Source organism: Buteo buteo, chromosome 25, assembly GCF_964188355.1.
Source record: "Buteo buteo chromosome 25, bButBut1.hap1.1, whole genome shotgun sequence".
Taxonomy (NCBI): Eukaryota; Metazoa; Chordata; class Aves; order Accipitriformes; family Accipitridae; genus Buteo; species Buteo buteo.
Genome location: NC_134195.1, coordinates 218,137 through 235,511, shown reverse-complemented (window position 1 = coordinate 235,511; position 17,375 = coordinate 218,137). Strand labels below are relative to the sequence as shown.

Genomic DNA, 17,375 nt, shown 5'->3' with positions numbered 1-17,375 from the left:
CTAATTCATGTTAAGGTACTTCGCTACTTACTTGCAGTGAGCTACTTTTTTAAAAAATGCTTGTTCAATGTCCAGCTTTTCCAAAGAGAAGCATGTTTTAAATATTTATTACTGAATTTAGTTCCCCATATTCAAACTGAGCATATGTGGGAATGTTGTTGATTACTGAGCACGCTGTGCAGTAAAAGCCAGGTCCTGGAGACCAGACATGGATTTACGGGAAGAAACGAAGGCTGACAGGCTGTTAAAACTTGTCTCCCACCTTTGATTGCTTAACCCAGCATTACAACATCCTTCTCAATTCCCCAGGCCATTTTACCAAAAGCAGGAAGCTGAAGAGATGGTGTGACATTTAAGGAGCCAGGAAACGTGCTCATTCCCACCTGCAGCCTTATATTGCAGTTATTTCTGCCTTAAGACCCGGTGAAGGGGAGGGTTCACATCTTTTTCACACCAAGGCTGTTATTTACTCCAGCTGTACAGATAAAGTTGATGTGAAACTGCAGTGAGGTGGAGGATACTCCATGCAATTATCAGGATCCATCACAATTAGCTTACTGGCTATATATACCCATCAGTAAACAGTGAAGTGTAATATGAACATTGAATGAATGACTGAAATATGAATAAATAGACAAGAGAAACAAGTGGTGCCAAAAGCCCAGCTTCTCAGCTATACCTGTTTCAGTGGGATTTAACCTATGTCTAGCCTGGCCTTATGGATTGAAAACCCATTACTGTTTGGAGGCACTAGATGTGCTTCCAGAGCACATCTTCCAGTTCAATTTTGTCTGAAAGGAATCTAGTTTGCATGCTCCATAAAGCAAGACCAAACACAGTAAACAGATATGGTATTTACTACAAAAGCGCATGTCTAATTTGAACTGAAAACCTAACGTAGATACATAAACTAAGGAGTCATGGTTGGACATTCCATTCGGCAACAACAGTAGGAGAACAGCTTTTATGTCCATTTCAATTTTTTTTTTTAATTTTTGTTTTTATTGGCTCACGTGACAGTATAGCATTATTCAGCTCAAAGCAAACAGGCTCTGGGAACGTTTGGCTAAAATCACAACAGACAGGCACTTACAGGTCCCCAAGCTGCTTAAAGACAACAATCACTTTTTCATAGTCCTGTGAAAGGACTATGGGCATCAAATTCAGGATTGTGGTGTTAGTCCTACTGGGGTTGTCTGCAGGCTATTTGAGCTCCTTGCTTCTGGGGACCTATTTTATCTGTTTCAAGTGCAGGACACCATTCCTGTTTTTCCCCCACCTTACCTTCCTCTGCCTGAGGTATCTTCGCTTTATGGTCATGCTATTCAGTCTCAACAGCTGCTGAACTTTCTATCAGATTCAGGTGCAGCTCAAGGCCAAGTATGGGCAACACAAAAGACTACTGATGCCCCACCACCACTCCAATGAGCAAGCTACATTTCTTCAGCATGAACATCAAAAATAGCCTCAAGTATCTGACTTCTACAGAATGTCAGAAGTCCTATCTAGTATTCTGCTTGGGTTTTAGAGAAAGTTGGGAGCTATGGGAACACAGAGGAAGAATATCTTCCCTTATAATCCCTGTACTTTTACACACTACGAGAGTGGAATGAAGGGTTGTGAATTTTATTTGTAACTTAATCATAAACGATGCCCTGGGTACTAACTTGGAAGAGCTCTTTAATTCATGTCCTGTAGAGATCTAAACGTGTAGGACTATACCTCAGCGATAAGCAATGATAGTTAGAGCAAATGTCCATTGAAATGAAGACTTGAGTGAGTAAAAAACCCATACCTAATCAAACTGATAAAAATCAGGAGAAAATTGCCAATTCATTTGCGTGATGTGACTATTTCAGAGCCTCCCTTATTCAGGTAGTTTTGTGCTGATATGATTACAAAGAACTGCCATAAAATCTGTTTGCAAAGGGGTTGCTAAAAGCATTACATCAGTTCTTTTCCTATATCCCTCCCACACAACAGTATGGGGATTCCTGGGGACTTCTAAAACTTGAGAGATCCTTACTGCAAGGTTTGGTTCCCTTCTGAGGAATAAATTATAGAATTCCTCAGATTACTATCAGTTGCACCAGGAATTCAAACAATGCCAGGAAACTAAAAACAGAACCCCTAAAATGTGGTTACATATTTCAAAAGGACATAAACATCATTTCACAACCAGAAGGATGACCCACTATCTGGTCTGACTATGGGTCAATGCCATCTCATTGCTCTAGCCAGGCCACTGTCACTAATAGCAGCATTCATTACTCCAGATTTTGGCTAAAATTGAGAAACTAATTTTCAAAGTAACTTATGTTAAATTCTATGGCTCACAAAGGTATCTAAGAGGCCATATGTAATGATGATCATAGTCCTCAGTGGCTTTGAAATATATTAGTTTATACATACATTAACCTCAGAATAAATTCATTAGGTTTCTTTAAGTTCATTCTCCACACATTCATTTCAGTAACAACCTATATGTTGTATGCAATACATGCCTAAGTATTCTGACAGTCACTTTACGATTACTATAATGTAAAATTTTATTTTTCCTTAAGATAAGTAAGCAGAACAGGGAAGCTTTTCCTCTGAAACTTTCAGCTATACAAAAAGAAAAAAAGAAGTTCAACATTACTAAGTACCTTCTTTATCATCATGACGTATGATTGCATCCTGTATCATATCAGCAAGATTAAAACGAACTCTATTCTTTCCATGTTTCAGTTTCTTCACGTAGCCCTCTCGTTTCTGGAAAGCTTTTTCTCGTTCATAATATGCCTTTATTTGGTCACAGCGCATCCGCTTCACCAGCCGCTGCCGCTGGCCAAGAGGGAGGGACTCCAGCAAGCACTGCTCAATTTCCATCTCATGGGACCGAAAAACATTACATAGCTGGAAACAGCCTGTAAAAAATTAAGAAGACACACACATTCAGATCATATAATAGCACATTTTCAAATGTGCCATGAAACCTCCACCAATTTTCTTGTTGTCCTTTCTAACCACGTGTAAGTCTATCATGTGAGCTCCTCCTACTCAACCAATGCCAACTGTAAAGAGCATATATCATTATCATTTACTTTTTGAAAACAACACATAACTAATTCCATTAAATCACTGATGCATTTTTTAAAAGCTAACTCAGTTCACATCAACAAACGTGAATAGAAAGAGGTCTGAAAGTTCAAATGTGAGATGGGCAAAATACCTAAATAATTCAGTATCATTCAAGCAGCTCGCATTCGCTTACAAACAAGACACTATTATGCAGAGAAATGCCAGTCTGATGCCCATGCTTGCTTTTTATTCATTTTATCTTGCTTGAGGTTAGCAAATTCCTGTTATTCAGTGAGAAGAAAAATCATCATATCATGAGTTCATTAGCATGCAGTGGGTACTCAGGCATCTATGAAAAACATCAAAGTCGCCTGAGATTCGTAACTATGTGTATGACCTTTTTTTGCATTGTATAGAGCCATCCAATTGAAATCACCTAATCAAATTGTCAGATACTGAAATCTTCGTGTGGAAACCAATCATAAACATGTCTTTGATTCAGCTAATCCAAACATTCATAGCATTATCTTTAAGTCAGATTCCTCTTTTGTTGTTATCATTAAATCTGGTATTTTTACTGACATTGCAACAACAATGATGTTCTTTTCCATTATGTTCTCTTTTCCACCGAGTGAAGACCGTAAGAGACTACTTGTTGCTAAATGCTTTTCAGCATACAGTTCTGTTACAAAAGGAGACTAGTGGATGGTCAGCTAATTTTATTGCTCAAGGCCTTGGATGTGAATCCACATCCATCAACAAAGTACCCACTAACCTACCCTAAGACCCTTTGATGTGATGGCTGGAGACCACCCAATCACTTCTATGTTCTATTTTGTATACATACTTAAGTTTCCTTCATATGGAAGCTAGGTGCCCAAATATGTAATTTCTAAGGACTGCAGCAGCCCAGGTGAGAGAGGTGTTCTCTCCTTGGTTTGACAGGAGAGCTCTTGAAGGGGATGTAAACTCAAGTCACCTTGGGCAGTTAAGAAATACTGTGTAAGCATTACTGTGCAACTTTAATTTTGTCTACTCGTTTTGCTAAATCTGCAATTACATCATCAAAGGACCCCTACCACTTTCAGGGCACTAGCTGAGTAGTGCTTACTAAATGACCACTTTGTTTCCTCCTTGTTGCTTGACATACGTCTGATCTACTGAATACCATTCAAACCCTGCTCTGAAGGCATAATTAATAATTTCCTGACAGGCTTTTGTAAAGCTCAAATCATCATAGCACATAAATGCTTCACAAATATTTATTTATTTTCATTTAAAAAAAGAGGAATAAAGGGGCATTCTTACCTACATTCTTAACTGAAGAACCAAAAGACAATGATTTTCTTTTTAAAACACTAATTTTGCATGTCCAATTCAAGAATTCTATATTCTTTCCTTGAAGTTTTTTGGTTTGGTTTAAAGGCATAGTATTCTATAAACTATTATGTATTATAATACCATAATAAAATAGTATCAAAGTGATAGTCCTAGGTCTGCATGCCAATCACTCTATAAATTATATCTTACATTATATATTTATTATTTTGTATCAGAAGTTACATATTGTATTCTATTATATAGTCTATTATATGTACTCACTACAAATTAGAACCCAAGGTCTCAAACCAGACTTCCCAAAACTGAGAAGCACAGATTTATGCAAGAAGTGCCCAGAGTGTCTTGCTGAGACAATAAATGACAGAAGCAGACACAGAATACAATTCCACAGGTCAAGTTCAGTCAACTTCTTTTAACATAGGCTACCCTTTCCCTCCCTGTAATTTCTGCTCCATTCTTAGCATGCCCTTCTAGTTAGGAGAAAATGAGCTGTCAAACTCAAAAACTGGAAAACAAGCATTGGCTTGCATTAAGCCAAAACACAAACCCTTCTTTTTGCATGTCAAAAGCCAACAACTCCTTCCGTATAAAAGAAAATTTTCCATTTGACCTTAAATGATACATTTAATTTCTGAGCACATTGGAAGAGAGAAGGAAATGAAAGGGTAGCTCCGTAAAGCTGCATAAGATATAACTTTATTCCCCACTTCAGCCCCAGTGTTCAAAGCATTCAATCAAACAGATGTGCACTCAGACCATCCTCAGCCCAAGGTAGTCTGCGACTGCATCTCCTGTCATGACAGGACTGGGGAATGAGCAAACTTCAACTCTTCCCGATTAGAATTGTTCTGCTTTATATAAAATATTTCAGTACCCATACCTTAACCCTACACAGTATTTTCAGCTTTTAAGAGTCTAAGCTTATACCCTAACACTTATAAATCTGGATATAGTGCCTGCCAGCCAGGCTTGCAGCCTCAGAGGGAAAAACAGCTTGCTGTGTTAAACCATGTTTGAAAAGGTAGCCAAGAGTCCAGCTGTACCAGTTTTACCTCTGCTCTGTTGCTTCCCTCTCTTTTATGAAGGGAAGAAGGAATGGCCATGCACTTGGGCTCTGACAAGCTACAGCTGAAGTTGCTGTCCATATCTGGAAACTCAACGAAGGGTGAGAATAGCTGCTGTTCCTAGTCTTAGCTGTAAATCAGCATCTTTTGCTGACAGACTTTTACCTGTATCTTTGCTTTTTCCTTAGCTTAGCTCATGCGCAGCCTCTGCTCTTAGAAGAAACTGGCAGTGTGCACTGCCACATCACAACTGAGACTGGTGCAAGCTGTAGGAGACCTTTGCTGTCACAGTGCTCTGCTCCTCCAGGGTGAGAAATCAAACAAATGAGTTTAACGTCTTGGTCAAATAAAGCACAGCAAAGATGAGATCATACAGCCAGATTCCAGTTCTGGGAAGGATGTGGCTGGCTTAGTGTCCTCTGCCTCCCTACTGGGATGACTTTCAGCCTGCATGAATGCCCACCTATTTGCTCCATGAAGCAACAGTGCTCAACTGCCAGAACTGGCCTCACATAGAGGTTTCCAGTGTGTGGCCAGAGTCAAACAATTCAGGCTGATTGAGAAGAGGACTCTTAATCCACTTGGGCACTGGTCTCAGCTGAGAAGCAGAGTTGCAAATGGGACTTTTTTGTCTCAGCACATCTGGAACCTGATACATCCCAACCAAGATCAGTATCTGACCATGGATCTAACAGCTGCAGGTCAGCAGCCTCATTAGGTTAAACCTGCATGAAACAACACAGTATAGACACTGACAAGGCAAACTCTCTGAACTAATCTTTCAGATGCTCATCTTTAAAGCATGCAACATTCAGTCCCAATTTTAGAACCAGGCAGACCCCTGCTCTGACTGGTGGCCTACTGAGCATGGGGAGCCGCCAACGGCACAAAAAGCAGAGCTTCCAGGCTGTCATCCCATGAGAGGTGGGTTCAAACCCAGGAGGGTTACAGACATGCTTCTGGAGAAAAATCTGGCTATTGCTTAGTGCCACTTTGAGCAGGGAGTTAATCACCAGCATCGGGTCACATAACCTTGTCTTGTCCAGCACAGTCTCGAAAACCTCTATCAACAGATTCTCCAAGTTATCTGGGTAACCTGTTCCAGTGCTGCACCACCTTCTACCAAAATGTCTTGGGGGTTTTTGGTGGCCGTTATCCCTTGTTACTACTTTCACTACTGAGAATAATTCAGCTTTGCCATTTCTGTAATCATCCCGGTAGCCTTCTGCTGCCCTCACTCCACTTCCTCAGTGTCCCTCTTACATACATACTTGCAGATGCAGCTTCACTAGCCCCAAGCAGCAGCAGACACGGCCTTCCCTCAGTCTGCTAGCCACTCTCCTAACATAGACAACGATGTGGTTTACCTCATTTACAACCAGCACGCCGGGCGGGCTCCCATTCAACTCTCTGTCCACTGTAACCCCAGCACCCTCTTCAGCAGGGCTGCCGCTCAAGGCGGTGTTCCCAGCCACCAGCAGCCGCCGCCACCCCCACAGAGCAACACCCCCGCCACACGGGGGCCTCCCGGCGGGCTCCTTTTATACCCTAGGGCGGGGCGGGGCTCGTGCTCATGTATGGTCAGGCGTCGAGAAACTTCTCTCAAACAAGGCGTTTCATTGGCTGAGGGCCCTGTCTGTCGCCCGAAGGGCCTCGCCTTTCTGCCCGGCCGCTGTGCGGGCCCGGCGCTTGTCTACGAAGCGCGGCTTCTGCTTTTTACCCTTTCCTTTCAGCGGTCGAGAAGTTGTCTCTGTCAGGGCGGCTTATACCCGCCACACCAACGCACAGGGCTGGTCTGTCTCGGGCATGAAAATAGGCACTTCCCTGGTTGAAATGGCCCACGTTTCTGTCAGGCCAGTCCTCAGGATTAAGCTTTACCACGCAAAGCATGCCAGCCACACTGTCCTAGTCGAGCATTGCCAGCAGCAGTGACAGCTTCAGCTGTAAAGAAAGCCTCCAAGAGAAAATAGCTGCTAAAATCCACAGCTTCATGAGGCGGGTGTAAACCGTTACTGTTCAGGGACTGACGGCCAGGCTCCAGCCGGGCCAGAGAGAGCAGCTGTTGGAGCCTCCTGAAGGGTAACGGGCAGCAGGTCTGTCCAGCCTTTTCCTTCTGTGTATGAGAAAAACGGCACAAACCGTCACACTGAACCGGTACAAGAACCTTGGACAGGACCCATCCAAATAGCTGAAGATGTATGGAAAACAGGATCTCAACCAGAGCTGGTTCTGAGTGTGCTAGTCAGGAGGCAGCGTGGTAACGTGAGGAAAGGCTGGTGCGTAGGGAGAAAGGCTGCCTTCTGATGCAATTTGCGTAAGAATTTATATCTCATTACATAAGAGATCATATTTGAAGATTACTTCATGTGGTTCTTGCCTCAGTGTATGACGAATTACGGTTATGTACAGCGATTTGATAAGGTCACTGTGCCTGTCATGATATATTGCACTGGATAACTCATTAGCAGTGTCTGCATCAAAACACTGCAAAAGCTTACCAGGGTATTATTTATTTAATGAGATGCCCTGGACCCAAACAACTAGAATAAACATGATTGTCACTAATATCTGGTTTTAAGGTCTGCACCTTCTATATAAGCACACAATATAAAAACCTTTATGAAACACTGAAATATCAAAACCAGTGATCCTTTTATTATATCACATTGGTTATTAACTAGCACAGGACAAAGGAAGTCACTACCACTGTAACTAACAGGGAAAAAAAATGTTTCAAGGATGCTTGCTAGTGTAGAACTTCATGGACTGGGTCCATCCTGAACCACTAGAAAGAGAAGAATCATTGCTACAAAACAATCTGTTCATAAAATCGTAGCAATTTACTCACGATTGGACAGAGTACCAGTTGCATTACAACACAAATTAGAAGCTTGATCCTGCCTGTACAGACAAGAGATTTCTGAGCAAAGAGGAACTGCTTGCTTTGAATTGTCACCAGTTCTCACTGTGAGGGGAGAGAAGGAAAATGCTGTGGCAATACAAGCACCAGCTCCTGAACAACATGAAGAGCTTGGGAAGGGTGATGTGACATAAACAGAGAGGAAGAATGTGATTGCTACAGGCATTTTCTTCCATCTCCTGTAGGTGATTTGAGCCCAAGTAACTTTACAGTATGCAGGAACATTTTTGCCATACCTCTTTTCAGAAACCATATTGATACAGCTTTCCTTTATATTTCCATTTCTTACAGCTTTATGTTACTTCACTTAGTCACTTGCTCTGGCATTTAAATTGGGAGTCTAGTCATCCTAAAAAAAATGCACCTCAGATGGTAATTCACATTGCCTGGGGGTGATTATGCTCCTATCTAATCTGGATCACATGTCAGGAGGCATTTCCAGAATGTGAAGCTGAATGCTTATACACATGTTCACACAGGCACTACAAACAAGTTTGCCACTGTGCTCATATGTATTGTATTTTGACTTGCATGTGATATAAATATTTGCTCTTGTGATTCAGAGAAGTAAGTACTCCTGGTCCCTGGGAATAGTGTGTTTTGCAAAGTATAGCAAGTCAAAAAACTTGTCTCTTCATTAAAGGCACACAACAACCAAACTGCTGACATTTTTTAATGCAGCAAGCATTTCAAATAAGGTGACACAGAATTATGGTGCATAAAACTTAAAACTACAAATTTGCTAATACTAAGACACATGCTTACCTTTATTTATGTAAACATTCATGTTGATTTTGATGATATTTTAAACAACGAATAACTAAGCTTCTGGGTGTTTGAAGGACTATAGTCTTTAAAGCATAGAAGCAAAATGTAGAAGGCTTAAATACCTGGAAAAATGGCAATGTGAGATTCTGAGAATGTATCTACTTAGGACTGCTACCTAAACAATATTCTCTAAGCATCTTGCTCTCATGAAGGAAAAAAGGTAAAAAAACCCTCTGAAACATACACTGTATTTAGCTTGGGTCCTCTGACGCTTCAGCTCCAATCTTGGTCTGTTCTTGCTAAAGATATGATATCAGCCCCTCTTCATAACTACAGTTAGACACCTACCTTCTAATTTAGATACCTGAAATTGTCTGGAATTTCAGAAAGATAAAATATTTGAAAATTTCAACAAGTTCAGTGAACTGTTAAATAGATTAGCATTCATTAATTAACAAAAAACAAGCCTTTGTTTTATCAATACTGTACTATTACATGACACATTTAAAGCTGGCTAGCTAAACATATTGACAGTACTAACAAATATATGTGGGAAAAGCATGCAGTGAGCAGCAAGTTCTTTGGAACTTACAGACCCAGATACATAGATGGTGTAAATCACTGCAGCTTCATGCAGTTCAAAAAGCTGCATTAATTTACACCCCATGTTTGATAACAGAAATCAGACCAGAAACTAGAGCACTGACCCTTTCAGTAATGCACTTTGCTGTTATACATAATGACTTTACTACATATGATGATTTTGTGATATGAACAATACATATTATATAAATTTACTGTATTAAATTAGAAATAATAATTTATTAGTATTTATGCAGCTGAACTGAATTCCATATGAAATCAGCAATACAAATACAATAGCCTAAATGAAGTTACGGTGTCTGGATCACAGATCAATGCATTTTTTAGAGGTGCCCTCTTCAGAAATCAAAAATTATTATGTATCATCTACTGATCCTACAGTTTCAAAAAGAAACACTTCTTACCCACAGAAAGGGCTAGATCAGTTTAAATCCATCTCAAATTGCAATGTTAAGGTTGGTATCAAAATACTTGGATTTGAAAGTCCTTTGTTTGGCACAGGGAAAATTACTTACCGTTTGAACAGGCTCTCCATTACGTTTATTAAGCTGTAACTGAAGCGCAGTGCTCGTAACCACTTAGCCTGATTTTAACAGCTAAAGCGTTTTCATCAGGTCAGCAGTGCTCTGCTCACTGTAGCGATGGGCTTATTCCTTTTCTTTTTCTTTGGTTCCCCTCCCCACTCCACAAGCAGATAATCATGAGGGAGCGGTATAAATGTAAACTATTTACCTTGTAAAGAATGTAAAGAATTCAATTAATGCCAAGTCTTCTGAGAATAAATTACATTGCAGTAAAGGAGCTGATGTGCTTCTCCTGTTCTTGGCTCCACAGAGCTTCTTTTGGGTATAATTACAAAGTTAGAGCTCTTAAATGACACGATATACAAAGCTTCCTCATTTTCTGCTTAACAGCCAACTCTGTCTTTGCTGAAGAGCAATCCTGAGAGCATTCAAGCAACCATCCTCTTATAAAACCTTACTCCTGTATGCTGCTCTTCAAGAGCCTTTCAATGTGACTAGACTGGTAAGCAGGAACTGCAATCAATTTCCAGCTTGATACCAAAGAAAAGTTACTTATCAGACACTATTAATCAACTCTACAGGCTTTCTAATAGACTCTATTATCTATCTATCTATCAGCAATTCAGTGAAGTTACAGCAGCATTCTCTAAAAATTTATTGTATTTAAATCAAAGAATCAACCAGTTTGGGATCTTGCCTTCATAGTGATAGAAGACAGCCTGAATAATAATGAATCAAATATAACAGAGGGCTCTGCATTGTCATTTGTGATTTATGTCATGTAGCAGTCTGTAATATATAGAAATTTTTTGTTCTACGTAAGTCATTAACTATGTGCCAGCCTATTCAATGAACAAAGCCAAACTGCCCGCCCATGCACTGGCCTTCAGTGTAATAAAACACAGGTTTCAAATATATTTGTAAGGGCTTCTTCCCATTTTTTAGAAAAAAAATATCATTATTAATTTCTTGTGCCTGTCTTGAAGTGCAGGGAACTCACAGGTCTGAGTGGTGTGAAAGGAACTGTGTATATCCCAGAGCAGTAGTCCTCATCTGTGGATCAGATCCAGAAACTACATGAATGCAAGCAAAATGAACAGACATGATCTGCTGGAGCTCATACTGTTTCTTTTGGTAAAGTTGCTATCTGCATATCATCCCTAGTGCTGTCATCCTTCCATACTCCCTTGGAGGATGAGACAAAGATGCAGTCTGGATTCCGACAAACCACAGCATGCCTCAAGTACTCAAGTTCTCCTGCAAACATCAGAACCTTTTGTAAAACAAACTAAAACACCATTTACTGCTCTGGAGCACTGGATTTTCCAACGGAAAAGACTGCATGCTCTCAAAGATGAGTAAAACACATTAACCCATTCATTTCTTCTCAGATAATATTCCAGATAATTGAGCTTTTAGGAGATGGAAGTCTGTCCTCAAGCTGGATTCAGGGCTGTATTGTAGCATGTCCAAATAATGACTGTCCAGACAATAGGCTGAAATACTACCTACTACTCTTCTGGACTTCAAGGTAGGCTTCTTAGCAATTGGTCCATGAAACTTGGGATCCATAAAAAAAAAAAAAAGGATAAAAAGTTGATTTTGGATACCTTTATTCTAGTACATAAAAGAAGGGCAGGAAGCAATCTGGCTCGCCAGTGAAGTGTTATGTACTGGCTCATGTTCACATGGTGAAGGTTCGTGCAGAACAAATGAAACATAAGAACAAATGAAACATATCTAAATTGCATAGCACGTGGTCCTGATTCTCCTGTGATTATCATGCTGTGCTGTTGTGCTGTAAGACATAATTATCTTTTTTGCAGCTTCTAAATTTCACAGTGTCTAAAGTGCAGACTGCACTGCAACATAGCAGAAAGAAATTTTACAACATAAAACCAAAGGTGTCTGTAAATGTTCTAGTAAGTAGTAGGAGAGCATTTGTAGGCAGGGAACAGTATTTGAGGCTACAAAGCCTTTTGAAATAGATGAAAGATTGGACAGGGCGTAGAGCGCATAATTTGGGGGAGTTTCATCCATCCTGTCTATTGGGAGAGCTCTCTAGATACAGCCCATAGCCTTTGCCATAGAAAGGGCTAGTTGGAACTGTTCAAAACTGAGCCAACAAGCTAAATAACAATCCTGTAGACCACCAGAGGTCCAGTACCTTACCCTCTTTTTTACGAAGTGTAGACAGACCCTTTGAATCTTCTCCTACAAATGCTGTCTAGCCACCTTAACTTTCATTCTCCTTGCAGCAAGGTAAGTGGTGCAGAGGGCAATTCTGCATGGCAATGCATTTCACCCAAGGAAGAAGGAACTTACTTGCAGTAGGCTTAAATTTCCTTGCAACATACTTGAGACTACGTGGTATCTTCTGTGACAAGAGATTCAATGCTTAGTAAGCTAACCCTGATACCCATGTAGTAGAAAAGCAACGTTATAATTTCTAACCGTAATGAAATAGTTGTACGACATTCCCAGGCAATGTAGTACCAAACACTGCTCACTTGTTTGAATAAACTGTGTCATGATTAACCTGGTTTTGAAACATTTGCTTGAAACTGGGTAACAGGTTTGGAAATTATGATGGGAAGCAAAACTGAAAGATGCACATGCACACACACGAGTAACATAATCACACAGACTTTTGTTTCCTTAGGAAAATCAAAGCAAAATATGCTTATATGTTTCCCAGTGATTAACAATATTATTCCTAAAGCAGCTAATTTTAAATTTTTTTAAAGAAATTTTGTAAGTGCCTGTGTCAGGATCTGAAGAGAGAGTTTAAAGTAATCAAAAATCTACAGTCATATGATTCAAACTGACTGCACTAGCACATATTTAAGCTATATCTATATATAGACAAGTTAGAAAAAAAACTAAATTGGCTGTTTGAGCTACCTGTTATAATCTTTTGTTCACTTTTGGACCTATGAATTTATGTCACTCATTATTTGGGATTTCCAGAAGCAAGCAATGTATATTTGTTAGATTAATATAATGCACTTAATAAGGCTTGTAACTCACCAAGCCTTTGAGAAAATAACATCAAAGTGTTTGGTCATATTTTAATAATCTAAATTGCTATAAATAACACCAACAGCAAGTAAAACTCAAGAAGCTCCAAATCAGAAGGGACAACGAGAGCAAAGAAGATCCAGGTTTGCCAAATGACAATAAAAAAGATAAGAAGAAAGAGATGAGAAGTCCTCTAGAAAAAATACCTCCTTTCAGTCCTTGCACAGACCTGGCTGTCTTTATTTGGCTGCAATGCAAAACTTACAAAGCTGCAACTAAGATGTGAAGATAAGAGTTATTTCCTTACAGTGCAGTAAATGGAGATGTAATAATACATTCATCTCTACTCCACACTTTCAGATATAGGACAGAGAGGAGGGGAGGACATGCATGTGGGAATAGATGCACTAGAAAATTCTTCCTGCCATCACAGTATAATATAAAGGGCTTGTTACGCAGACCAAGGACACTCAGATCACAATAAGCAATGAAAAACACTAAGACTGTTGCCAGTACTTGTAAATCTGCAACTTTGAAGGGTGAATTAACACGTAGGTGCACAGTGAGAGGAAGCCAAAAATCACAGCTGCTAAGCCTCAAAGGTACTGAGAAAGTTGAACAGCAGCAGAAACAACCAACTGTTTTACCATAAATTAATGTCTGAACAAAGAAACAAAAAAAGCAGATTGTTTCAAAACCTGGGGCAGTTCTTTCTTCACAGACATTCTCAGATACCACTATTTAGGGCTGCAAATATGCCAAGGATCAAGAGGCATACAGCGTATGAGAATTACAGCAAACACAGGAGAAAAACACATAAATCAAAATTTGCAAAAGCATGCATGCAGTAAATTTAGTAAAAAAGAAAGAAAGAAAGAAAAAGGTACATATGGATCAAGACAAAGAGGATATTCAGTGCCATACATCACAGATAGTCAAAAGCCAAAAGGGAAACGGTGGTTCATGGACCTAACCAGAAGGACTGGCAAGCACACAGGAAAAGAAATCTGTGCCAAGTGGACTGTGGTTCTACATGCAATCTAATAATTTACAGAGATTACTGTAAAGTAAAAGCAGATGGAAAACTAGTTTACAGTACAGTGGAGCTAACAAAAATTCTGCAGCAGAGCTAATATGTAGGCCTTTGGTCACTGTTCAGTGTACATCAAGGGACTGCCATCTCAGTTTTCAAATAGCAAAAGGATTGGAAACAGGCCCTCCTCCTTTCTGCAGAAAGGCAACTTATCTGGAATACTGCATTCAATTCTAGACAGTCAAACTGGAGCAGTTCAAAAGAAACTACCACAAATGGTTCTGGGGCCTGAGGGACTGATTTATGAGGAAAGATGAAAAGAATTAAATTTGCATAGCTTAGCTAAGCAGTGACTAAGGAAAGACAAGTTAACAGAAATTTGAAGGGTGAAATGGAAAAAGAAAGGTTATATAGCATAAAAAGGAAGGGAATTTTGAACAATAAAATTAATTTAGTAGAGTGTAAATTTAGGCAGAGTACAAAGATAAAAATAACACACGTGGATGAGATTAACAGGTAGGACCACAAGATTCCTTGTTTGGTACACTGGGTGGATAGCCACGCAAAAGCAGCAATGTGGGCACAGCAGTCCAATGTTTCTGGCACTCAAGGCAGCTCGCTCACTCAGCTCTGGCACCTCCAGATGGCCCTGCAAAGTTCTGTAAAGACAACCCTCCAGTAAAGTGGAGAAGCAACCGGGGGAATTTCTGGTATGTAGAGCTACACCATTGGTATCTAAAAGATTTCTCTCCCTTGCGCTGGGGGGATAGTTATTGGGTATGTCCCAGGTAAGCCTGGGCTATGGCCAGAATAGCAAGGACGTCTGCTAGTCTGAGCTGGATCTTCATGGATAACTGAAAATGAAAGCAGGCTGAGCAGCTGTCATGACAACAGAGTTGTGGTGGTTTAACCGCAGTCAGCAACCAAGCACCTTCCACATCTACCATCTAGCATTATACTCATGGTCATGTAATACTATAGCACAGCTATATGGGCACATATAACATAAGAAATAGAAGCGCAGAGAATCACTATCACACTTGTTTGTGGACACGCGTAGCAGTATCACTTCTGGGTTAAGTTAAAATGGGGAAATCCGGTTGATTATTTGTCTGAAGAAGAGGAAAAAGAAGAGGAAGAAGAAGAAAATGAAGCGGAAGAAGAAGAAGAAACTGAACAGCTTCATCTCATCTGACAAACTGAAAAAAAAAAGCATAGCATCAATGGATGGACACCAAGTCTACATGAAACCTCAAGTTCCTTCACCAAGGAAATAACTAGACAGACACAAAAAATGCTTCAAAGCTATTGAAGAAACTGAAGTAGAAATCAAAGAGAAATTATTACTGCAGCTCCAACATTACTGCTCACAAGACAGAAAAAGTGTCTCTCAGAGACACAATAAATCTATATATTCATTGGTGATTAGGAGGAATTAAATATGTCATTCAGACTGCCTTAAGAGCTTTACTTTTCACAACTCTCTATATGATTTACACATACCATTTCTGTAACTAACATTATTAGTACTGCAGCTAACAAAATGAAATAATTGTGTCCAAAGCAAAGCACCTGAAAAGCAAGGTATTCATTTCACCTGCAATTGGAATATAAAATCTCTCCTGTTTCACATAAACTGAGTGCTCAGTAAGGGATACATTGGTTTCACCTATTTTCTTAGAGCCTCCTGCAATAAGCTACCTAAAGACAACAATACTACTCTTTCCACAAAGGCTGAAAAAAGGGGAAATTTCTCCATGCCTGCCTCCCTCCTTCCTCCTCCTTCCACCTCAGCTTAGATGTCGACATTTACAAAACTTCTACAGGAGAAAGCTTTGATTCCTTAGACAGTAAAAGGATCACATTTGAAAGCCATAGATTAGCTTTCAAAATATGACCTTAATAAATCGCTCCATTTTCTGTAGATGTCTTTACAAGGTCCCATATATATTTTTTATGTCATACTTCATAACAGGATTTGCACCACATGGGACCACAGCAGGACTCCACCAGCCTGAGGTGGTATGGCCCAGATCTATTGCCTATCTACATGCTCTGAATATCACTTCGATCTCTTCTGAAAAGTTGTACTGCATAGAGAGACATTCATAATAGGATTTACAGCCAAAGATATCAGACTCCACGTCTTCCTTCTTCCCAAGAATAAAATTTTCTGGTTTAAAATCAACTATGAAGTAAAAGAGAGTAAAGCACACTTCCAAGTGGAAACCCTACAGGAATGTCTGTATTCTAGCTGGGTAAAAACCTAGTAATAAATGACCAAATGCTCTTCCACTTCTGCACTGTGCTCTCCTGTCCACACTCCTTGCCAGTTCCCATTCTTACCGGCTAAAAAGAGATTAAAATGGACTACATCCTGGCTCACAGAATCACCTTACAGATGGGGGGAACTCGTCAGGGACAGCTGTCTTTCAGTGTACAGGAATGGCACTGGCAAGGAAAACAGATTTGGCGATACTACTTGCATTTGTGTTTCTGCAGGTTACAACAGACTCACTCATGTCATCTGTTATGTCCAGTAGTCAAGATACTAGAATTTGAAGATTTCTTTCAGCAGGTCTTATTTTGCTGTTGTTTGCACTGAAGGCAGTTGCTTGAAAGCAAACAAATGCCAAATACACCTTTTAATAAACAATTAAAACTTTTTTTTTTTTTTAAATTGGAGGTGCTCCTTTATGATATATTAAAAAATTTGCAATAGGACAACTCTGTTTGTTCCAAATCAAACTAAACTTCTGTTGACTTAATTGATTTCCATTTGCTCAAAAACAAATTAGAATTATGTCAACTTAAAATTTTACTTGCTCTAAAATAACCATGTTTATACTGTGGCAGTTTTGATGAAGGTGTTAATTTCATTATCTACAAATATTTTCTCTTTTGTTTTACAGCTTACCAACTGTGCAAAATTTACCATGATGCAGTATATTAATTTGTCTGAAATGAGAAAGAAAAGATACTGTGATTATTTGGAGCAAGAACTAACTTCAGGAGTGAAAATATGTTTCTTAGCCTCA

The 17,375-nt window shown here is 39.7% G+C and overlaps 1 protein-coding gene across 1 annotated transcript in view; it reads right to left on the bottom strand.

The window, feature by feature from the left end:
• MYO16 (myosin XVI) overlaps positions 1-17,375 on the bottom strand; it is a 384,622-nt gene that overhangs the window by 281,506 nt on the left and 85,741 nt on the right. The window contains exon 2 of the mRNA XM_075057405.1: positions 2,649-2,909. Within this exon, the coding sequence (XP_074913506.1) occupies positions 2,649-2,871 (223 nt within the window). The 5' untranslated portion in view covers positions 2,872-2,909. The remainder of the gene's footprint in view (positions 1-2,648; positions 2,910-17,375) is intronic.